The 21000-nt window shown below is 43.3% G+C and overlaps 1 protein-coding gene across 1 annotated transcript in view; it reads right to left on the reverse strand.

Moving 5' to 3' along the window:
* LOC147418392 (protein IN CHLOROPLAST ATPASE BIOGENESIS, chloroplastic-like) overlaps positions 1 to 18914 on the reverse strand; it is a 115787-nt gene extending 96873 nt beyond the window's left edge. The window contains exon 1 of the mRNA XM_086506934.1: positions 18742 to 18914. Within this exon, the coding sequence (XP_086363060.1) occupies positions 18742 to 18868 (127 nt within the window). The 5' untranslated portion in view covers positions 18869 to 18914. The remainder of the gene's footprint in view (positions 1 to 18741) is intronic.
* Positions 18915 to 21000: the final 2086 nt, after the last annotated feature.

A 21000-nucleotide genomic window follows, 5' to 3' on the forward strand; every position in this document is an offset into this window, starting at 1 on the left:
TGCATACAGTGGGACATGACTCTCCTCCATGACCTTATGTCGCAATGGCCTAGTGACACAAAGTCTGAAATGCATCATCATAAAACCATCTCTGAGGAGGTAGTGCTCATGATGTTGCCCCTCTTGCAACTGTTCAAAGATCCTTGCAAAATCTTCATCAGTAGCATACTGTTCCTTCATGTCATCCAGCTCATGATGATAAGGAATTGACACAACTCAAATTTGTGGCTTCCTTGATAACGCATCAGCCACAACATTCTTCTTGCCTTCCACATGCATAATCTGGAAGTGGAACATAAAAAGAATATTTGCCCATCGCATATGCTTTTCGGATAACTTTGACTGTGTCAAGAAGTATCGCAAGGTCTAATGGTCTGTTTGGACAACAAAATCAGCACCTAAGAGTAGTGCTTCCAACTAGAAAGCGCATGAATCACGGAAAAGAGCTCTTTCTCATCAACTTGCATAGTCCTCTCGGGCCCTTGCAAAATTCGGCTTTCGTAAGCTACTACCCGTCCATCTTGCATTAGCACTGCTCTGATGCTACTGCCACACTCGTCACATTGGACCACAAATGACTTCCTGAGATCTGGAAAAACAATTACCGGATCTAAAGTCAACTTTTCCTTTGAGAGACTAAAAGCTCGAGTCAACTTTTCCTTTAAGAGACTAAAAGCTGAAATCTCTTTTTGGGTCCATCTAAAAGTGACCTCTTTCTTTTGCAAAGCGTGAAGAGGTGATGCTATCTCTGCAAAATTCTTGATAAACCTTCTATAGTAGGAACACAATCCCAAGAAGCTTCAAACATCGTGCACAGTCTTCAAGTCTGGCCATGTCTTAATAGCTTCGACCTTTGAGGGATCCATTCTGACACCATCTTTTGACACTATGTGGCCAAGAAAATGGATCTCTTCTAGAAAGAATTCACTTTTCTTAGGATTGACAAGTAGCCTGTGAGACTGCGCAGCTCTTCGAACACAATGGTCAAGTGACGCCTATGCTCCTCTTCATTCTTCGGATAGACTATCATGTCATCGAAAAACGTCCCAACAAACTGTTGATGCGAGCAGAAAATCCGGTTCATCATTTTGTTAAACGATTGAGAATATCATCAATCCTAGGAATAGGAAACCTATTTATGATGGTATTCTAATTCAACGCACGGTAATCAACACATGCGCCATGAGCCATCCTTTTTTTGCACTAGGAGCACTGGGGAGCAAAAGGGTGAAGAACTAGGCTGAATCAGCCCCTTCTCTAATAACTCCTCAACTTGGCCCATAATCTCTTCCTGCTGCGTAGCGCTAACCCTGTAGGGAAGTCTATTCGGTGGGCTACACCCTGGCACCAAATCTATCCGATGGTCCTCAGGTCTCTCTGGCGGCAATTGCGACGGTAATGAATCGGAAAAACAGTCACTAAACTTTTGCAAAATTGCTGACCTTTCTTTATCTAACACAGATAAATTTAACTGACCATTATCTGAGACATCACGACCAAAAATCAAGTACACAGAAAGATGATTCTTTATTACAGAAGTGATAGCAGAAGCAGATACAATAGGGACAGACTCCCCTTTGAGCTTTACATCCAAAACATGAGTTTTGCCCCTACGATGAAGGGTGATCGTCTTGCCGAAGGCATCCAGCATGCCATGTACTCTGAACATCCACGGATTTCCAAGTAGCGCATCGCACCCTTCCAATGGCATGATATAAAATTCTTCTGTGTCTACATATGACTGAATATGTAGACACAGCTTTTCAATAATGGGAGTAACACACTCTGGGTGACCAAGACATGCCAACCCTGCCTGTGCTGTGTACCCCATCTCTTCAGCTGCTTCATAGCTAACTCAGGTGAGATAAAGTTTGCTTTGGCACCTGGATCAAAGAAGATGAGTGCCATATGATCTCTAACTTTACCCCATGCTCTGCATAACTCATTGGCATCTGTACTAGGCCTATCACCCACCATATCTGGCACCAAACTTGCCGTGGGTTTAGGCTTCTTGCCTTTCTGGTCCTCTTTATCCTTTGAGCCAGCTGGTCTTTTCCTTTGTGGACAATTGGTAGCAAAGTGACAGGCTGCTCGCATATTAAGCATTTATTTTTAGCCATTGGGACCTTCTTTTCATTGAGCGACTTGAGCACAAAAGGCTTTCTTTTCTGTTTCTTTGCCTGCGCTCCAGAAGTCCCGCCTGAATCCTTATCTTTGGTGGCCTATTTTGACCCTTGTGACACTTCAGGAGCCGTTTTCACAAAGGGCTTCTTCGCTGAATTTTTCTTTTGCTACCCTCCTTTCTCGTTGCTCGGAAACCCATTGTCCTCTCCTTTCAACAAGGCAAGACCAGTGTTATCAACTTCCATGAGTTGGGTGAGGATAGCCACTCTGTTCTTGGTCCAGTACTCGCGAAGCCCTTTAGGCAGCCCACAACAATACTTCTCTATCTGCTCTGTCAATGGCACAAATCTGTATGTCACTGAGAGTACAGCTTTACAAACCCTCCGATTGTACTCCAGCAAGCTCTTGCATGTAGCCGAAGTAAGTTGGTGCCAATCTGTCATGACGTCGGCTTCAAATTCATTTGACAGCCAAGCAGATGCAAACATTTGCTTGAAGTAAACCCAAGTGGCGGGTGCCTGTCCTTGCATTAACAATGTCATCCACCATGTAAGCGCATTGTTCTTTAAGAAAGTGGCAGCTTTCCTGACCTTAGAGGCCTCTATAAAATTCCCTCCCGCATAGGCTGTATCAAACTGCTGGAGGAAAGTGAGAGCCTTTGCTTTATCCTTGAAGCCATTAAAAGTGATGAACTGCACAGCTGCAGCACCTTCTTTGTAAGCTTTTGGCTTTTCCAGTACCCCCAAATTGTCACAAGGAATAGTCTGCAACATGGGCACTGTAGTAGGCATCATCGTCACATCTTGGCCATTAACATTTTGCGTCAGAGGTGCGATATCTGGCTGCTGTCCTGAAAAACCAGCCATGCCCAAATGACCCAGTGGCACCCCAAACTGGCCCTGGTTGCACTGAAAACCTTGCTGCATGCCGATGCTACCATACATGGGGTTTGGCATCATGCCTTGCATACCCCCAAACACTGTTGCTGGCATGTACGGCTGACTTCCAGGCGCATAACCAGCCATACTCTAGAACACAGATCCACCCCCGAAATACCCAGGATGAAACCGGCCTGTTCAATCCAAAAAGGGCGGTAGACTTTACTTCAAACCTTGATTTAGCTTTCACCCATTATTAGTCGTCTATTATACATGTACTTTCAAGACACAACAAAGGGGAGAGGGATACAGGCTGCTAGATTGCACCTGTAAGAGTAGACGGACACCAGATTGGCCCCTAACTTAGGCGCCCCTTTCGGTATTTCTTTGTTCTTCAAAAGAGGGAATAAACGTTGTGAATCCCTACAAGCTACCCCGCACAAACTCGGCTGAATTTCCACTGTTCCAGCCCGATTTCGGCAACATAACTGTACTAGGACACTTCACAGTCAGTATTCCCACGCATTGACTGACTTTCCCGACGCATACGGGCACTTTGCAAAACCTGGCGAGAATCTGCAGCACGCTGAATTCTCTGTTTTCAACACTGAAAATGCGCCAGATCACCTGTACAGCGGTCCCCTTGCGTCCCCGAACCTCCTGGGGGTATTAGGGTCCGTTTAGGGCCAAAACCCTACACCTGCAAAAATACACAACAGGCTGTAATTCACTGTTTCGGGCTCCGTTTCGCGTGCCGGTTGCATCCGTAGCAAGTCCTCGAGCTCCCGCACCTGTAGGGCTACTTGCCCTTTGAATCGGACGAGATTTCTGGCGTGAAACCTCTCCGAATTCACCTGTACCTGCGGAGGGATTAGCCGCTAGCTAATCCAGTACCTGTGCAAGAGGCTCTTGCCTCGGCAATCGCGCATGAACCCACACAACTGTACATTGGTCAAATGAAGAGCCCACTAGAGGGGCATAACATACTGCCAAAGGGGAGAGAGAGGGCAGTGCGTAGCGTACAGGGCATCACTCCTGGCACCGCACTATGCATAAGAGGGAAAGCAAGCACTCCATAGCTCTTAACCTTGACAAAAGCTGCAAATGAGCCTCTCCCAGCTTAAAATTCAGCGCCCACTCTCTCTTGCATTAGAAACTGCACCAGAATGTGCCACTTGGCACATTTATAAGCATTTTCCCGTTTCGGGGTTGCCGTCTAAAAATATCCCAACCGGTTGCCCAGTTGACTTCACGGCAGAGTAAGAAAATGTTCCCCTTGTCATTCCGGAGGTAATGACGTCAACACATTTTCAGGTCCCAAAATAGCAGTTCCCTAAATTTTAGGAGATACTGTCATTGTATCTTTCTAGGTCGTCCGACCCTCTTTGTACACTGTGGCCACACCCAAAATTGAAATGTAGCCTCTGTAGCAAAGGATTCCACTTTGGCTAGTCAATGACCCCACTTTGGCTAACCATAGTCTTTCCAACCTTAGTGCTCTCTTGCCCTCAGGCCTGGACTCCCTCTGAACAGTTCCACACTAGCTATGCAATGCAGGGCAGTTAGATTTCCCGAGGGGTGTTTCCAAAAAGTGAAAGTAAATAGATAATCAGAAAGAAATCAACAAAAAGGATAGATAGTAGTCACACGCTGGTGACACAGGATGTACCGTGGGTGGTGGAAAAACTGGGTGCATAGCCTGGTATCAAGGTTGGATCAACACGTACGTACGGATCGGTTCCGTACCGTACGGATTTTTGTACGAATCCATACTGTACGGAACGATCTGTACGCCGTTTTTTTTTTTTTGGGGGGGGGGAGGGGGTCTGGAGGCCGTACGGTGCCGATTTAAAATAAAAATCTAAGTCTCTTGCAGTAGTTATACAGTATGTGGTTGTCTTGTAAAACGTGTCTTTGAATGTCTATAAGTTGTTGGCTTCTCTCTTATTTTTTATTGGAAATGTCCTAGAAAATCTAGTACTTTGCGGTTTTTTTACAAGAATACGTATTTTTACGTACATAAAAAAATTTTCTGTACGGAACAACGTACAATACGTACATATACACCTCGTACAGTATGTTTGGTACCACCTTGCCTGGTATCCAGTTCCCTGTCCATTCAGGACACTATGCGGGCTTTGAAAGGTGGCGGGCTGAACTGGCATAACCTGTGGAATAGGCGTTCTAGCCACCTGTTCAAGGACGGGAGGAGCCTGTTTTGGAACCCTTGACTCTGCAACATGCGGGTGTTCCCTATCGCTGAGTCGCATGAAGTACGAGTGAGCCTCAACAAGCTCTGTATGCGGTGTAGGTTGCCTATTTTGCTATTGCACTGGTGGCGCTTGCAAGAACTCCATAAACCTTGGATTTTGCACCAGTTGCGAAAAGACATTCACCGCAGCAACTAACTGAGTCCTGACCGCATTATCCTCTAGTTGCACAGTCATAAAGCCCTGTACTGGAGGGACATTCACATCAACAGGAGGTACACATTGACGTGGCCGTGAGCTCTCGCCAATCTCGAACACCGTAAGAGTTTCATGTCTATCCTTCGAAGAGGAACCCTCTTCCATAATGCCCCTCTCTTTGTCGGCCATAGTGTAATCCCGCGTTCCTGTACTCTGTGTCTTTACCCAAAACAACCGAGGCTCACCTCTTGAGGGAAAAGTGATTGATGTCCCGGCAACGGAACCTTGAAACCAGCTGGTGGGGCGTTAAGAGTTTGGCTTTCACCCGAAATTCTTTACTTTACTTTAAACACACACAGAGAGAGCACTTTAGAAAGATAACCTGCGACGGGAATTAACACTTAAGCACACACACGGCTCGGAGGCTAAAATGCTCCGAGCACACGCCGACAACTTGTAGGCCCCAAAATTGGCGCCCCTTTCGGTATTTCTTTTTACTTTGAGAGGGTAAAATACAAAGTAGAGTCCTAGGAATTCTTTACCTGTATTCAGCTAGATACCACCTGTTTTGGCCAAATTTCGGCAACATAACAGCCCCAAAACTTGCGCGAAACCTATTCCCCTGTTGGGACTCACTACCACTGGCATAAACCCCCTGATTTCTGCCCAAAAACAATAAATTCAGCTCGCTGTATTTACTGGTTTTTGCCCTGTTTCAAGCCCTAAACAGTCCCCGAACTGTCCTCTGTCAGTGGGGCACTGTTCCCAATTGTTATGGCGTCCGTATGGCTGAAAAACAGTCAAAATACAGCGCATAACCAGCGCTGAAATTGCACCAGTACGGTGAGGCTATCACCCTCACCGGTGCCTGCTTTTGGAGTAGCAATTAGCTACTCCTGTTCCTGCTCAAGGAGGCTCTTGCCTCAGCACAAAAGCATGAAACCACACAGCTGTACATCAGTCAAATGAAGAGCCCTCTTGTGAGGCATCACATAACTGCACGTAGGGGAGAGAGAGAGCAATGTGTAGTGTGCAGGTCATCACTCCTAGCACCACACAGTACATAGAGTGGAAAGGAAGCACTCCATAGCTCTTAACCTGTGACCGGTTTCAAAAATGAGCCCTCCCAGCTACAAAATTCAGCGCCCATTTTTCTGCAAGAGGAAAGTGCACAAAAATGTGCCACTTGGCGCGAATACAAGCATTTTCTTGTTTCGGGGTTACCACCTAAAAATCTCCCAACTGGTTGCCCAGTTGACTTCGCAGCAGAGTTCTAAAATGTTCCCCTTGTCATTCGGAAGCTAATGGCGCGAACACATTTCATGGCCCAAAATAGCAATTCCCTAATTTTTAGGAGATACTTCCGTTAGGCTCCCATTGGTCTTCTAACCATCTATCCCCATTGGGACCGCATCCAAAAATGCAATGTGGCCCAATTGTTGGGTATTTTCCTTTGGTGATCCCACCTTGACTTTCTGCCTTTATTGAGTTCAGTTCCTAGTATCCACCAACTTGCTAAGTGCGACGAGGAGACCTACATGATCTTGGACTGAGTCTAGACATCCTCTTACTATACGAATTCCAGTGCCGACCCACTTCCCGTCTGCAAGTGAAACTACCATTCACATTGGCCATACAATGTCCGACCATTTGCAACTTCAAAAAGAGGGTCTCAAAAATAAAACAAAAATCATTGGAAAGAAACCAACAACTAAAGTTAGCAGTTGCCACGTCCTCGTGACATAGTTAACAGTTGCCACGTCCTCGTGACACGTCTTCTCTGGAGGACGGTTCTCAGAACATTCCAAGGTGCGAAAGGCGGCATATGACTTGAACGGAACTATACAGACATGGTGGTCTACTATGTTGTTACGCAGAGAAGCACCTGCGACGTGATTACAATTGAAGACAATTTTCACATCAACTTGGATATCAAAAGAATATGCAAAGCTGTCATCACGGCTTGGCATCATTTGAGAATGACTGAGAACGATACACTGGATGACTACTACCAGAGGTTTTGGGATACTTATTTGCAAGTATCTTCGTTTCGGAAGATTACTTTGAAAGACCAGATTAAGCGGTCCTGTTGTGGTTTGCCAAAAGAGATTCACAACTATTGTTTGAACCAGAAGTCTGACTCTATTCAAAGCCTTCTGCAACATGCTAAGGAACGATTTGGAACACATGCTGGCTCATTGACTTACCTTACGGACAAGATAGTATCCACCTCAACAAGGCAAGAGTCAGCCAGATTGAAAAGAATGAATCAAGGGAACTGGATGACAGCTCATCACAGGATTCTGGAGAATCAGAGGGTTCTAACGAACTAAGGGAACCAGATGCAAGTTCATCAAAGGATTCCACAGAAAGGGAATCAGATGATAATGCGTCTTAGGGTTCCAATGATTGAGACTCACGTGCCAATGGACAAGGGAAGCGAAAGACGCTACCCACAGGTCCTAGGGCTCAAGGAAAGAAAGGAAAAAGAAAATCAGCTAGTAGATCAGAGAATTCCCCACACCTAGGATAAGATTTTTGAAACAGATCGGTATGATCTAGATCTGGATATTGCTTTTGCCAAGGTGCACAAGGCTCTTGAGAAGTTTCAAGCATGGCATAAGAGAGCAGCCGACAAGATTCGACGCGACTTGCAGTTGAAGGAAGATGATTGGGTGCTCTTACGTTTTGAGAAGGCACGCCTAAGGAAACGAAAAGGAAAGGAGCAACTACTAAGATATAATGGCCCTTTCCAGATTCAAGAGAAGATAAATGATGTATCCTTCAAACCGAAGTTGCCAAAAACTTGGAAGATTCACAATGCTTTTCATGTGAGTTTGTTGTCGAAAAATTTCAAGGGTGAGGTGACAATCATGAGGAAGCCGGAGGAGCAACCTGAAGGGGAAGAGAGTGAGGAGATACTCGTTCTGGAACAGATACTAGCGCACCAAGAAAGGAATCAGAGGTAAAGTGAACGGCAGTTCTTAGTCAAGAACTATCAGAATGCGAAGTGGATGGAGGAGGAGCCTGGAGGACCTAGCAGATACCCCCCTCAGATTTGGAACTTTACCTTGACGCTTTTGGTCTAGCTTTGGCTATTCCAAGAGTTCTCGGAGATCAACAGGTTGAATCTGGTGCAGGCGGGACTACACAAGAGAGGAGTTACTCCGATCCTTTGTCACAAATTACCTAGAAAGAATAAAGTCACTAATTTTCCTTTGGATTTCAAGGATACTGATGGGCTAACAATATTCTGCTGACTTAATGAAAGAAGTACTTCGACATGGGAATTCCCGGAACTGATTCTGATTGGTGAACACTCTAACATGTGACTGTGTTTGAGTGCAGGACTGAAAGACGAAATGATTGCAGTATTTCGGTCTTGAAAATCTCTATAGACATGATCGCAATAAGAATTAGTTAATCCGACACTAGTGAGGTCCGAGATGGATCTAGATGCAATTACTAAATACGTTGTTGGCATTCATGGTCTGAGATTTGGAATTAATTTTTTTGTGATTGATTTGATCTATCATGTGACGTCATGAGATGTGATGTGATTGTCATCTTTGTACAAGTGCTAGATGTGTCGTGTCTAGTGCGTCGGTACTTAAGAGTCAGTGTCTACTGAATAAATTTATGGCCTCTGTCTATTTTGCAGGTGTAATCGAGGACAATTACAATTCTTTCAAGAGGGGGGTATGTCACAAAATGATGACATTGCACACACACACACGCACCCCCCCCCCCCCCCTAAAATGCGATGACAGGCTATACGGACAGGCCACGTGGCAGTAGTACGAAATCCCATAAAACGCGTTGGCAAGCTCACGTGGCAGATTGTACAGATTTACGTGTTTCACGCTAGCTGCTGATGTGGCAGGGCTGTACGAATTTCCGTAATTTGTGCTGCCTGCTTTTTGGGGCAGATTTTAGACCAGATGCTTTTGGGGACTATTTGCTTTTGAGTTTGAAGCTTTTGGGGCTCTGCTTGGCATCCGTTGTAAACTTTATAAGAGCCCCTGGGGCCTCACACTACAGAGCATCTGGACGTAGAGTCTGAGAGTAGAGGTCCCTTCGGGAGTTGTACCTTGCAATGATTAATGTTAAAGAAATGCCAAAAAGGGCGCCAAACTTTGGGGCCAATACCCTTGGGCACGGAACTCCGCCGGGCCATGTCTCTCTCTCTCTCTCTCTCTCTCTCTCTCTCTCTCTCTCTCTCTCTCTCTCTCTCTCTCTCTCACATTATGAAGTTTTTGTTCGTGTGTTGCTATTGATTTCTCGCTTGGAGTGTCCAAGCCTATTACAACCTATGTGCATGCTTTGGAGAGCAACAGACTTGTATTGTGTTTCACTTTTTTGAATCAGTTTGTATGGCATATAAAGTGCCGGCCTGTGGCTGATGCCATAGACATTACGCTTGTAGTTGTACTTGGCTTTATGACTTATCATTGAGGCTTGAGTCATTTGAGTTTTATGTCCAATATGTTCATTTTTAGCATTGTAATGTTAATTTGTTTATGAGTCTAAATTTTGAACTTAATTTCAATATATTATGGTTTTTTTTACAAATGGTACATACCTATTACATAACTGAAAGGTGGTTCAGCACAGAAGTATGTTCCGTACGTACCTGCCCCCTGCGGTACACTACGTACCTTTCCACCTTGCTACCACAGATGCCATACAATCCATCAATACAGTCTATACATCATTGAACAAGACAACATGTAGTGTCACATAAAATGTGCAAAAACGGGTAGTCGACTCTTTCAATCCTAAAGTCTGTCGGACCGTGCGAGTGACCTTCATAATGGGTCCTTGGCTCTCTCCAACAATAAGAGTGGTTGTTAAAACAAGCCCAGACTCTATCCAACTGACACGCCAAGCCTAAACCACTCAAGCACACTTGTGACTCACGTGGTTCATTCATAGAACTAGTCCTGGACAACATCCAACCGTTAAAAACAATTGTCAAAACAGGTTCTCAACTCTGTCTAGCCATTAAGCCAAGTCTCATCAAAAACCGCTTTTGCAAGTCATAAAACCATCTTAAGATGAGTTAATAAATGGGATGCCACAATCTAGCAGATCTCAATAATACAAAGAGATTCAACCAGTGTAATCGATTTTCTTTCAAATTTGAATGAGAATCCAATTTTAAAAATTAGAATATGTACAACAAAAAGGATATCAAGATTAGGTGCAAGTTGAAAAATCAGCGAACGATGTAACTCTGAGAACGATCGATTTGCCATGAGGTTGAATAATAATAATCCTTTTTCGCACTACACCAATAGAGTATCGCCCGTCTCAAAACATCCACCTTCTCTTTGTAAAATTTTCCTTTGTCTAGGTGTGAGCGACTTCGGAAAGGGGTTTGACTTCATTATTTTATTAGAATAAGGCTGGTTTAAGTTAGTTGCTCTAATGTGAAAGCTTTTTTGGTTTCCAAGCTCAACGTTGCCTTTCATCATCAAATAACCAACAACAATATGTTCCATAAGCTCGTGAATGGTAGAAACTCTCTTTGAAAATATATTCATGAAGCCGTGAAGGTAGGCCAATAGTGTATCTCACTTTGATCTTCCCGAGATACATTCTTAAAGAAAGTAGTAAATAGGTGTCCCAAAAACTCTCGTTATGGTCTTCTAGTCTGTTGATGGAAACCACCTTCGAATTGTCTCAATCGCCAATTGGTTGAACGTCAAAAGCAAGTGTCAAATAACTACAAGCATAACATTGCCATTTCAAAATCCAACATCTCTAGTGATCTTGGATTCTTCAGAGCATAAGGCTTGGTCAATAAAGCACTCCACACTGCATAACATTGTCTTTTCCAAATCCAACGGTTCTAGTGATCTTCGATTCTTCAATGTAGCTACTAAGAAACAATACATTGTCAAACTATTGAAGGAATTGTCTTTGAAGTTTGCACGAGCCGCCTGAGTCCTCTTTTCCAATTAGCCCTTCTTTGCTTTTCTTCTTCATTGATCAACATCTCTGATATGGAATTTTTTATCTTGATTGCTGAATAAACCCCAAAACTTGCCAACAGATCAGCAAAAACTAGGCGAAGATTTTGAATCTAAGCTTACTTTGACAACAGAGCCAATGTCAACTTCATTTTACTTGAAATGGCGGCTTGCTTAAGAATCAAGTGTGAAGACACGGGACCACAAATAGATGCAGTGTTCACGGCACCAGGGCATGATGTCACCATCACGCTTGTCATAGGCAAGCTTAGGTTGCATTGTGAGGGTTACCTTGGGCATGAGGACTTCAATATTATGCCATTGGAAGTGTGATATGTACTTCTAGAAATGCCTTGGCACCATAAGAATGGTGTCGTGATGGATTGTCAGGCTAGGAAGCTTCCATTGAAGAATGATGGGTCAAGATGTGGTTATTGATGTAAAGCTTAAAGGCAAGTCAATCCCCCTTTTATAGGCTAAAGCCATTTCCAAATTAATGAAATCAAGTATTTTTGTTTACTCGATCTTTCTTAATAACATGGAAGATAATAAGGATTCCAGTCTCTCAAAGTTGGTGTCACGTGCGCACTTCACTTGCGCTACATGGACATGCTTCTGCTACAGTCTAGCATGAGTCATTACCTTAGGGCTGAGCCTAGCACCTTTGTGAGCCTCTAGTAGAACGTGCATGCCCAAGCCGGTCATAGTTGCATAGTCATCGTCATCATCATCGACACAGAACCCATCAATAAGTCAGCACCTCTCAGTACCCCGTAGTACCTCAGTACCCGCAGTACCCTTTAGTATCTCAGTAGTACCGAGCATCAGTAGCATCAATACCCATTAGCATCAACATCTCAACATTTAGTCATTGTATAAGCATTTGCAAGAATAAAGAAAGTACTTGCTCTAGCAACAGAGCAAGGGGCCCCTTGAGAGTTTGGGACCCGACATTCAGTGTCGTCTCTTTTCTCAATCTCTTGTGTCTCTCTCTTTCATTCAATTCTTTCAAGTGAAGTAAAGTGTCCCTTGTGTTTGTGCGGAGTACTAGATCCGAGACATTTCCGTTGCACCTCACATTGGTATCAGAGCTCTGTGTGTGCTTCGGCTTTGCGAACTCAAGGGAAGAACCATCAAGAACCCAAGAAGAACCAAGAACCCCAAGAACATCAAGAACTCAAGAACCCAAGAACCCAAAGAACCTCTCCCGGTTTTTTTAACTGAAAGAATCTTCGAGTCCCGATCATAGACTTATTAGCTCGCATCTTCATTACCATGTCTTTGAAGGAAGATCGACATCGGATACACGAAAACCCAGATCTTGAGTACCAGGATCAACTTGCTTCTTATGCGGATATGGAAGGAGTTGGAGACAGGATCCCTAACCCTCTTGTGCATTCATATTTGCATGTAGCGTGCATCCACTTCCGTCAACAAGAAACCCTTGGTAATGCCTCCAAGCACCCTTACCTTTCAGCTTCACCTACAGTGTTTTCACAACAGGAGTATTCGAGTGGTAGTACTTGCTCGAAAGGCAGAGTCAACACGAAGGCTAGTATTCTGCGACAGCAATACGGCTACCTAGTAACTCGTGTGGCTGGTGTTTACATTGCACCAAACCTACATCCGTAGTATCCATAGTTTGGAGGATTTTTCATTGGTTATGCATCCACAAGCATCAGAAGCAGTCAGCATCAGAATTAGAGAAGAATCCAGAGATAGAAGTCCGGCAGTTGTGCCTCACCTGTAACAGGAGGGAATGTCTCGTGCGTACTTCACCTACGCTATGTGGACATGCTTCTGCTACAGTCTAGCATGAGTCATTAGCTTAGGACTGCGCCTGGCACCTTTGTGAGCCTCTAGTAGGACGTGCATGCTCAGGCCGGTCATAGTTGCATACCCTCTCTTGCACAGTACAGTCATTCCAGCATACAAACAATTTACCGCACGTGAACCGCCTCTTGTGTCGTTAATTTATTAAAGGGACTTTTCACATTCCCAATCGTGGGATTCAGCCAGCCACTGCTCGACCCAGAAGTTTCCACCTATAAGGGCAGCCTATGGGCAGTGCTAGAGGAGGAGTAGAGAGCCTCTCAAGAAGCAACAGCAGTACCAGCGTTTTTGCCTAGCAAAAGCCAGCATTTTTCCCCAGCAGCCGTCAGCGTTTTCAGCCCTATGATGGCCATCAGATTCCAGCACCATCAGCGTTTCTCAGTTCCAGCACCAGTAGCGTTTTCAGATCTAGTGTTTTCAGAATTCAGCCATCATCCACCTCCGCGTTTTTAGTTTTCAGCCCATAGCCTCATCGTGTCGTCGTCGTCGTCGACACAAAACCCATCGTTGTCCCGGCGATAGCAGATCAGCCCATAGCGATCTTAATTTTCAGTCCATCGCTATCCCGGCGATAGCAGATCAGCCCATAGCCTCATCGTTGTCGACACAGAACCCATCAGTACCTCATTATCGTCATCGTTGTAGACACAAACACATCAGTACCTCGTCGTCGACGTAGAACCCATCAGTACCTCAACACCTCTCAATACCCCGCAGTACCCTTCAGTATCTCAGTAGTACCGAGCATCAGTAGCATCAATACCCATTAGCATCAGCGTCTCAGCATTTAGTCATTGTATCAGCATTGTGCAAGAATAAAGAAAGTACTTGCTCTGGCAACAGAGCAAGGGGGGCCTTGAGGGTTTGAAACCCGACATTCACTATCGTCTCTTTTCTCTCTCTCTTGTGTCTCTCTCTTTCGTTCAGTCCTTTCAAGTGAAGTAAAGTGTCCCTTGTGTTTGTGCCGAGTATTAGATCCGAGCTAAATCCATAGACACTTCCGTTGCACCTGACGTTGGAGTCAGAGCGAAAGTTTGCTTAAAGCACATGCCAACTATTTCTCAAAGGGTTGCCTAGCGAGCTACCTCCAGAAAGACTAGAGGATCAAACCCAAGAATTGATCACTAGCAATACTCCTTTGAACCAGTCACCCTATAGAGAGAGCAAAGCCCCACAAGAAGAATTTCTGAGCCAAGTACAGAATCTTTTGGAAAAGGGTTTGATCCAACATACTACGTCATTTTTTTGGTCTTCAAAATTACTTGTACAAAAGAGAGACGGATGTGTATTGACTACACGGCTCTTACTAAAATTACCATCAAGAACAAGTTTCCAATACCCAGGATCGATGATATACTTGATAAATTACAGGATTCTACTTGTTTCAAAAAGATCGATCTTAAAAGTAGCTATAATCAAATCAGGATTGAACCTAGAGATATATATAAGACCGTGTTCAGGACGTCCTCCGGATTGTATGAGTATGAAGTGCTCATCAAATCACGTTGACTCCGGTGTGGTGCATATAGCACGAGAGGGAAGCCTCTACATTCTTATGTCACAAACTGCCTAGAGAGAATAGAGTCAACCAACTTCTCTTTGAGATTTTAGGGGTGTTGACACGTTGACAATATTCTGTTGAGTGACTTTATGATACGTACATAAAAGTTGACCATAAATTTTGAGATTATGGTTGGAAATTCCTAGATAACTAAATGGTTCATATATTCTTATAATTGTTGTTTTGTCTGACTATGTGTGTAAAACAAAATTTCTGACGAGATCTACTGCATCAAGACATCCGCGAAAGATCAATGCGGTCTAGATGTGATGTCTAGATAAGCCATAATGATCATGGTTCATGTCTAAGATCTCGACGGGGATAGTGATGTGAATGTAATTATGATTATTCAGTGACTTGTGTCTTACGCCAAGTGCATGGTTTGAGTCATCCATGCATGTATGCATAGACTTAGTGTCTATTTTAACGTCATGGTTTTATGTCCATTGTTTGTTTTGAGGAGCCACAGCCATACGGATCCCCAAACATCGCGGCGTGAATCCCGTCAAAAATCAAGCCCATTACAAAGGAACCACAAATGGGAGTTGATCAATAGCCTAGGCCAATGGTTTGTTTGGCGAGCCCGTTGCTTTAGTGTGCTTGAGGGTAGATCTGAGCCTCCTGGAGTGATTGTACGAGCTTTCCAATTGGAGCTCATACACACGCTCCCAGGCTGGTATAGCCTGATCTACAGCAGCTCCAATAGAGCAGTGATCTAACGCTAGGCCTTGATGCAGCAATGGCAGCAAAGGCCTTTCCTCGCGACGGGCCAAGGCATTCACTGGCACTATCGGCCACTTCTGTGACTTTTCTCTCCAATTTCGTGATTTTGCCATTGTACACTTGTTTAGCCATCATGAGAGAGTCTCTCTTTTTCTCTTGTAGCATGTGCCCTCCTGGTAGGGGAGTAGCCCTGTAAATTTCAAAAGATAATAGAAGGATCTTTTTCACTAGGAAGAAAAAAAAGTTTAAGCAAGATTAAATATGTTCAGAGAAGTACAACCAATGTTCTCAAACAATGTCTTAGACAAAGTTCAAACAGGATCAAACGAGTAGTTAATCCAGTTAGCAAACAAAGTCTTGTCCTCGTAGTGGACTTCCAACTCTCATGCTTCGAAATGCTTGTAAATCCTTCTGCCTTGGTCCAAAACAATCCCGCTACCTCTTATTTGTAAACAAGCAACAAGAAGAATGAGAAACATCAAGCTGAATTTTTTTGCCAAAACCCTAAATTTTTTAGGTAGTCAAAAAAACCGTTCACGTCAATGCATAGAGCTCATCGAGAGGATCCACTTTGACTTTTGTAGTATCTCTAAATTCTCATAAGTTGAAAGATTTTTAGAAGTCTCTAAAACACCGAAAAATGTCAAAAGGCGTGCTTTTTGGGCTTTTTAAGAAAAAACAGATTCTCTCTTATAAATGTCTTTTTGCAAAACTCTCTCGATTTCTTTCCTTTCCTCTCTTCGATTGCACATAAAGCTGCTGCTTCTTCATCCCTCTTTCTGTTGCCGTACTCTATAGCTTCCAATAGTAAATTGATGTAGGACCGGTTTGCTTGATGGAAAGCAAACTGCTCACCTCTACTACCATTTTAACCACCCACCAATAAAGCAAATCTATTTGACAAGGAACTTTGCCTCTTTTGTCTCGTCTACAAGAACAAAGTGCTGATTCTCTGTTCCGTTCTCGTCTGTTCTGCTCAAATTTAAGTGCAAGATTGAATCAGCCGATCGGCAGGTGGTTACAAATATTATGCGACACAAATCTCATAGAAGCTTTACGAGTCACCATGGTGGAGTTAAATATTTTCAACAAAAAAACATTGTTGAGGATTTATTCTTGGTAGGCCATTTGATGCCCAAATTAGATCGTTATTGCTGCATATTATCGAAACAAAGTCACGATTAAAATCAATAGCTTGAATGGTCAAACGGACATTATAAAAGAGGCGTGCAAGAGGAGAGTCCATGCCCTCTACAAATCCACCTTTCAACATCCGCAATATGAGTTCCCTCAAACTTCTCACTCTTCACAGCATGCTCCCTAAAAACATCATACTCACTACAGCGATCGAATAGAACAAACAACACAATATAGTATTGATATGACCTCTACAAATCCACCTTCCAACATCCGCAATACGAGTTCCCTCAAACTTCTCACTCTTCACACCATGCTCCAGAAAGACATCATACTCACTACAGCGATCGAATAGAACAAACAACACAATATAGCATTGATATGACCTACACACTTAAGTAATTCATTTCCTCGAGTATGTAGCCACTTATTGAGCTTCTTGCACGGCATTGACTTGAGCACTGGGCTGACTAGTCAAGGTTATAACAAAGCTAAGCTTGGGACAATCTATCATGTATCATTAATTATGAAAGTGAATGCATCTACCATCCTTTGTGTACTATGCTACTTCAGCCTTAGTGAGCCTTCCTCCACTTCCTTCTTGCAAGATCCACACGGACACGAGCCCAAGCTCATTCAAATTAGATGAGCTCTTATTCTTATTCTTCTATTTGATCTTACTCGAGTCCTTAGATCCTTGTGCTTCTCCATCATGACAATGAGAATCTTTCCATTGCCTTTAGTCTTTGATGACTCAATCAAGGATGACAGTAGCTTATGATGATTGTGCTTTGTACCTTGGATAGAAGCCAATCAACTCGCCTCAGACAACATTCTTGGGTCACTAGCCAGCACATCAATCTTGATTGAATGATCCGTCGTTCCTCTTCCGTATTCTCTAGTAGCTACACACATAATTGAATAACTTCGATTGAATAATTCGTACCAAATGAACCCTTTTGCTTGAGAGAGTGAATCCCTCTCATACACTATCCACTAACCTGAAGAGAAGAAACTTCAAACCCTCCTAAAATACATCACACTTATAGCTGAGAAGAGGTATCACGAGAGACTCTGTTTCGGCTCTTTATGGAACCTTTTTAAGGTCGCTCTTAGGTGTGATAAAAAAGTAAGTATAGAATTGACACAACAAATGTGCTTGTGTTCGCCTTACAATCATGTTCATTGAACAAAACTTCTCTAGTAAAGATGTTGATGCACTTAAAGTGGCCTTCACAATGACCTCTACAACCATAATGATAAGCTTCTTGCAGTCGAGCTCAGAATGAGATGGTATATTTGCTCGAATAGCATTATCACTATGAGATCACCAATGGCTTGGTGGTTCAAAAGGTGAGCATCCACCTGGGCTGCCATGTCATTCTTCTTCACAAGCCAAGTGCCTTTCCTCTTGTTCAACTCTCTCACAAAAAGCCTTCCTCCACTCAAGGATAGGGCCGTTTCCCTCAATTGTTTGCCTCATAATACATATTCTCTTGTCGAGCCAAGCATTGTTCCTCCTCCTTTTCATCTCGACTCTTGTCGCATCATCATCCCAGTCATCATCATGACTTCCATGGGTTTCAAAAGAGGAGGGCAATGAATAACCCTAGTCCTTCTTCATCATGCTCTTGGTCTAACCAGATATCCATGCTGCTATGCGTAACAACCATGCATGGAATGCCTGAATGTATGAGAGACTATCTACCCTCTCGTAGATGTACCACAATTACAACCTTGCATACATAGAGTTTGCTTTCTCTTGCACTCAAAGTGCACAATTCTATCCCCATTGGCAAATTCCTACAGCTCCTTGAGCGAGAGAAGAGTCATTGTTGAATGCATTGAAAGCACACACTCGAATATAAGAGAATGGTTTTTTCATGATTAGTGCAATAGCTGCAGCTATGATACCATTGGGAAGCGCAGCTGATGATAAAATATTGTGTCGCTGGCACGTTCAAAGTGGAATGTACAAGGAAGGATGTCAATGTTTGATCCATAGGTGCCTCTGAGGACGTTAATATTACTCGCTCTCGCTCTCGCTCGCTCTCTCTCTCTCTCTCTCTCTCTCTCTCACACACACACACACACACGAATACCAGGAGCTGCAACCAGGCATCTGGTGACGCGAGCTGACTTGTGTCTCGTAGCCAAAAACGGAGCTCCGACTCGAGAAGAGAGAAGTTGGGCAAAGCAGGGATCAACAGAACGTAGCATGCCAGCCATGTCCAGCTCCCGCTTAAGCGCTCACACTTATCATTGTTGGTTGGCTGGTGTCAAAAATTCTTTTCAACAACACGGCATAAAATGGTAACCGAGTGCATCCTCCTCCTGAGGTGGGTCACCCGAGGAAGAGGTTCGTAGATGGTTGCTACGAGTTCTCTCCGTCGTTCCCAACATGTGTTGCATCAATTAGGTGGCGATGGTGATGCCTACGCTGGCTCTTGCCCGATGGTACGTGGCCCTTGCCTGACCATGTAACATGGCTAATATTTGGAAGGGATAAGCACCTCCCCCTTGGGCCCTCTGATGTGTCGAAGAAAAAAATGGTAACAACCTTTGGAAGGGGCATTTGCATAGCTATCAAGGTTTTGTATAGAAAATCATAAAAGTAGATTTACAAAACAATTGTTGCCAAATCACGTTTTGGTATGTAATCTTTAATCTTTTCGTGTGCTCATGAAGACCCTAGGTTGATTGCAGTTAGCAAAAGGGAGGGGCTTGTGTGCTTGTTTGGAGAGAGAGAGAGAGAGAGAGAGAGAGAGAGATTGGCTTCTCTATGCATGGTGTCCCCATTGCATAACTGGAGCGACAGAAATATCTATTCAAAATGAAACCGGCAATGTAAATACCCTTATTTAAAGGGGAACCCAGATATGAAGTTTAAAGTTAAGGGAGGTAAATGAGTGGGCAATATTTTGGTATCATCAAATGTGAAATTTATCTGCAGTCTTTAAAACAAATAGCTAGCTACATTGTACTTTGATCAGGTGAAGAGTGACTCGTGTCAAACGTTTCTTTTATGCAAGCATTCATGGCTCATACTTGTTGGCAATCTGACGAGTTTTGGGAATCCGATGAGCAACTTCTCAAAAAAGATGCTCTCTCTCTCTCTCTCTCTCTCTCTCTCTCTCTCTCTCTCTCTCTCTCTCTCTCTCTCTCTCTCTCTCTATATATATATATATATATATATATATATACTTTAGAGTATCGACAAAAAAAATACACCTTAATCTGATGCTTAAGAAGGCTACCGGCAAGTGGTTGAATGTGTGTGTGTGTGTGTGTATGTGTGTACCAGCAAGTGTGAACTAAGCTAGGAAAGTTTAATTTGATACTAAAAAAATTTACCATCAGGTGGTGAAATGTGTGTGTGTGTGTGTGTGTGTGTGTGTGTACTCGCCCTGTCCTAGGCACCATACACAATGGGTCAATAGTAGGCCCATTGTGAATGGGCCTACTACCTTATTAAAGAGATGAGATTGTCAAGGTTAAAATGTAATTAAGGCCAGTCATGTCGAGTAAGTTATAGTAGAATTTTATCAATAATGTCATATCTATTGAAGCCATTCAGGAATTACTTTTTTATAAGTATCTTAATATCTTCCCAAGCAAGGAGATAGTTAGAAGAGGAGTAGACAATTAGATACAATAGGCTGATACAAGTGCTAAGAGCTGCTTTGTGGGGCCTATTACTATTCCTTTTAATGAACTCAAAAGGAGGAAGTTCCAAAAGATCTCTCTTCAATATAAATTTACGATCATATCCTCCAACATAGGGTATATGAAGCAAAATAGAGAAGTTAAGGAATTGTACCGAAGTGCAAAAAAATCCATTGGGTGTTGTGATCCCATGTATAGAAGTTGGTTCTATTTTCAAGCAGTTAGGATATATATGACAGATTTCTTCAAAAAAGATTTTGTTGTTGATGCTCAGTAAGTTATCCATATATCGGTAAGTGTGCCTAAAGAGTAAAAGCTTATTACTACTATCTCCCATAGTCTTGAGAAACCACTTGTACTCGAAGAAAGCAAGGAATATATTACACATAAGCAAGGAGCAAGAAAATCCCATGGGGATGCCAAGGCTTTGGTTAAAACAAAGTCCTCCAGAGATAATGGTACAGTTTTCAAGTAACCAAGATATATGGAGACATAGCTTCTCTTCATTGAAGTGTAAGGGATGGGAAGAGTTCGCCTTTTTAATCCATCTAGGTTTTTTTGAAAGAGATATGTAGAAACAACCTCTTTTACCAACATTAACAAAAGCTAGGTTGATAACCTGTGATAGTACATCTTTAAGCCCAAGATCTCCTTCTAAAGGAATATTCTCATAACATTGAGAAATATCTGTCGGG

The sequence above is a fragment of the Adiantum capillus-veneris genome, chromosome 30, assembly GCF_014529385.1.
Source record: "Adiantum capillus-veneris isolate H3 chromosome 30, ASM1452938v2, whole genome shotgun sequence".
Taxonomy (NCBI): domain Eukaryota; kingdom Viridiplantae; phylum Streptophyta; class Polypodiopsida; order Polypodiales; family Pteridaceae; genus Adiantum; species Adiantum capillus-veneris.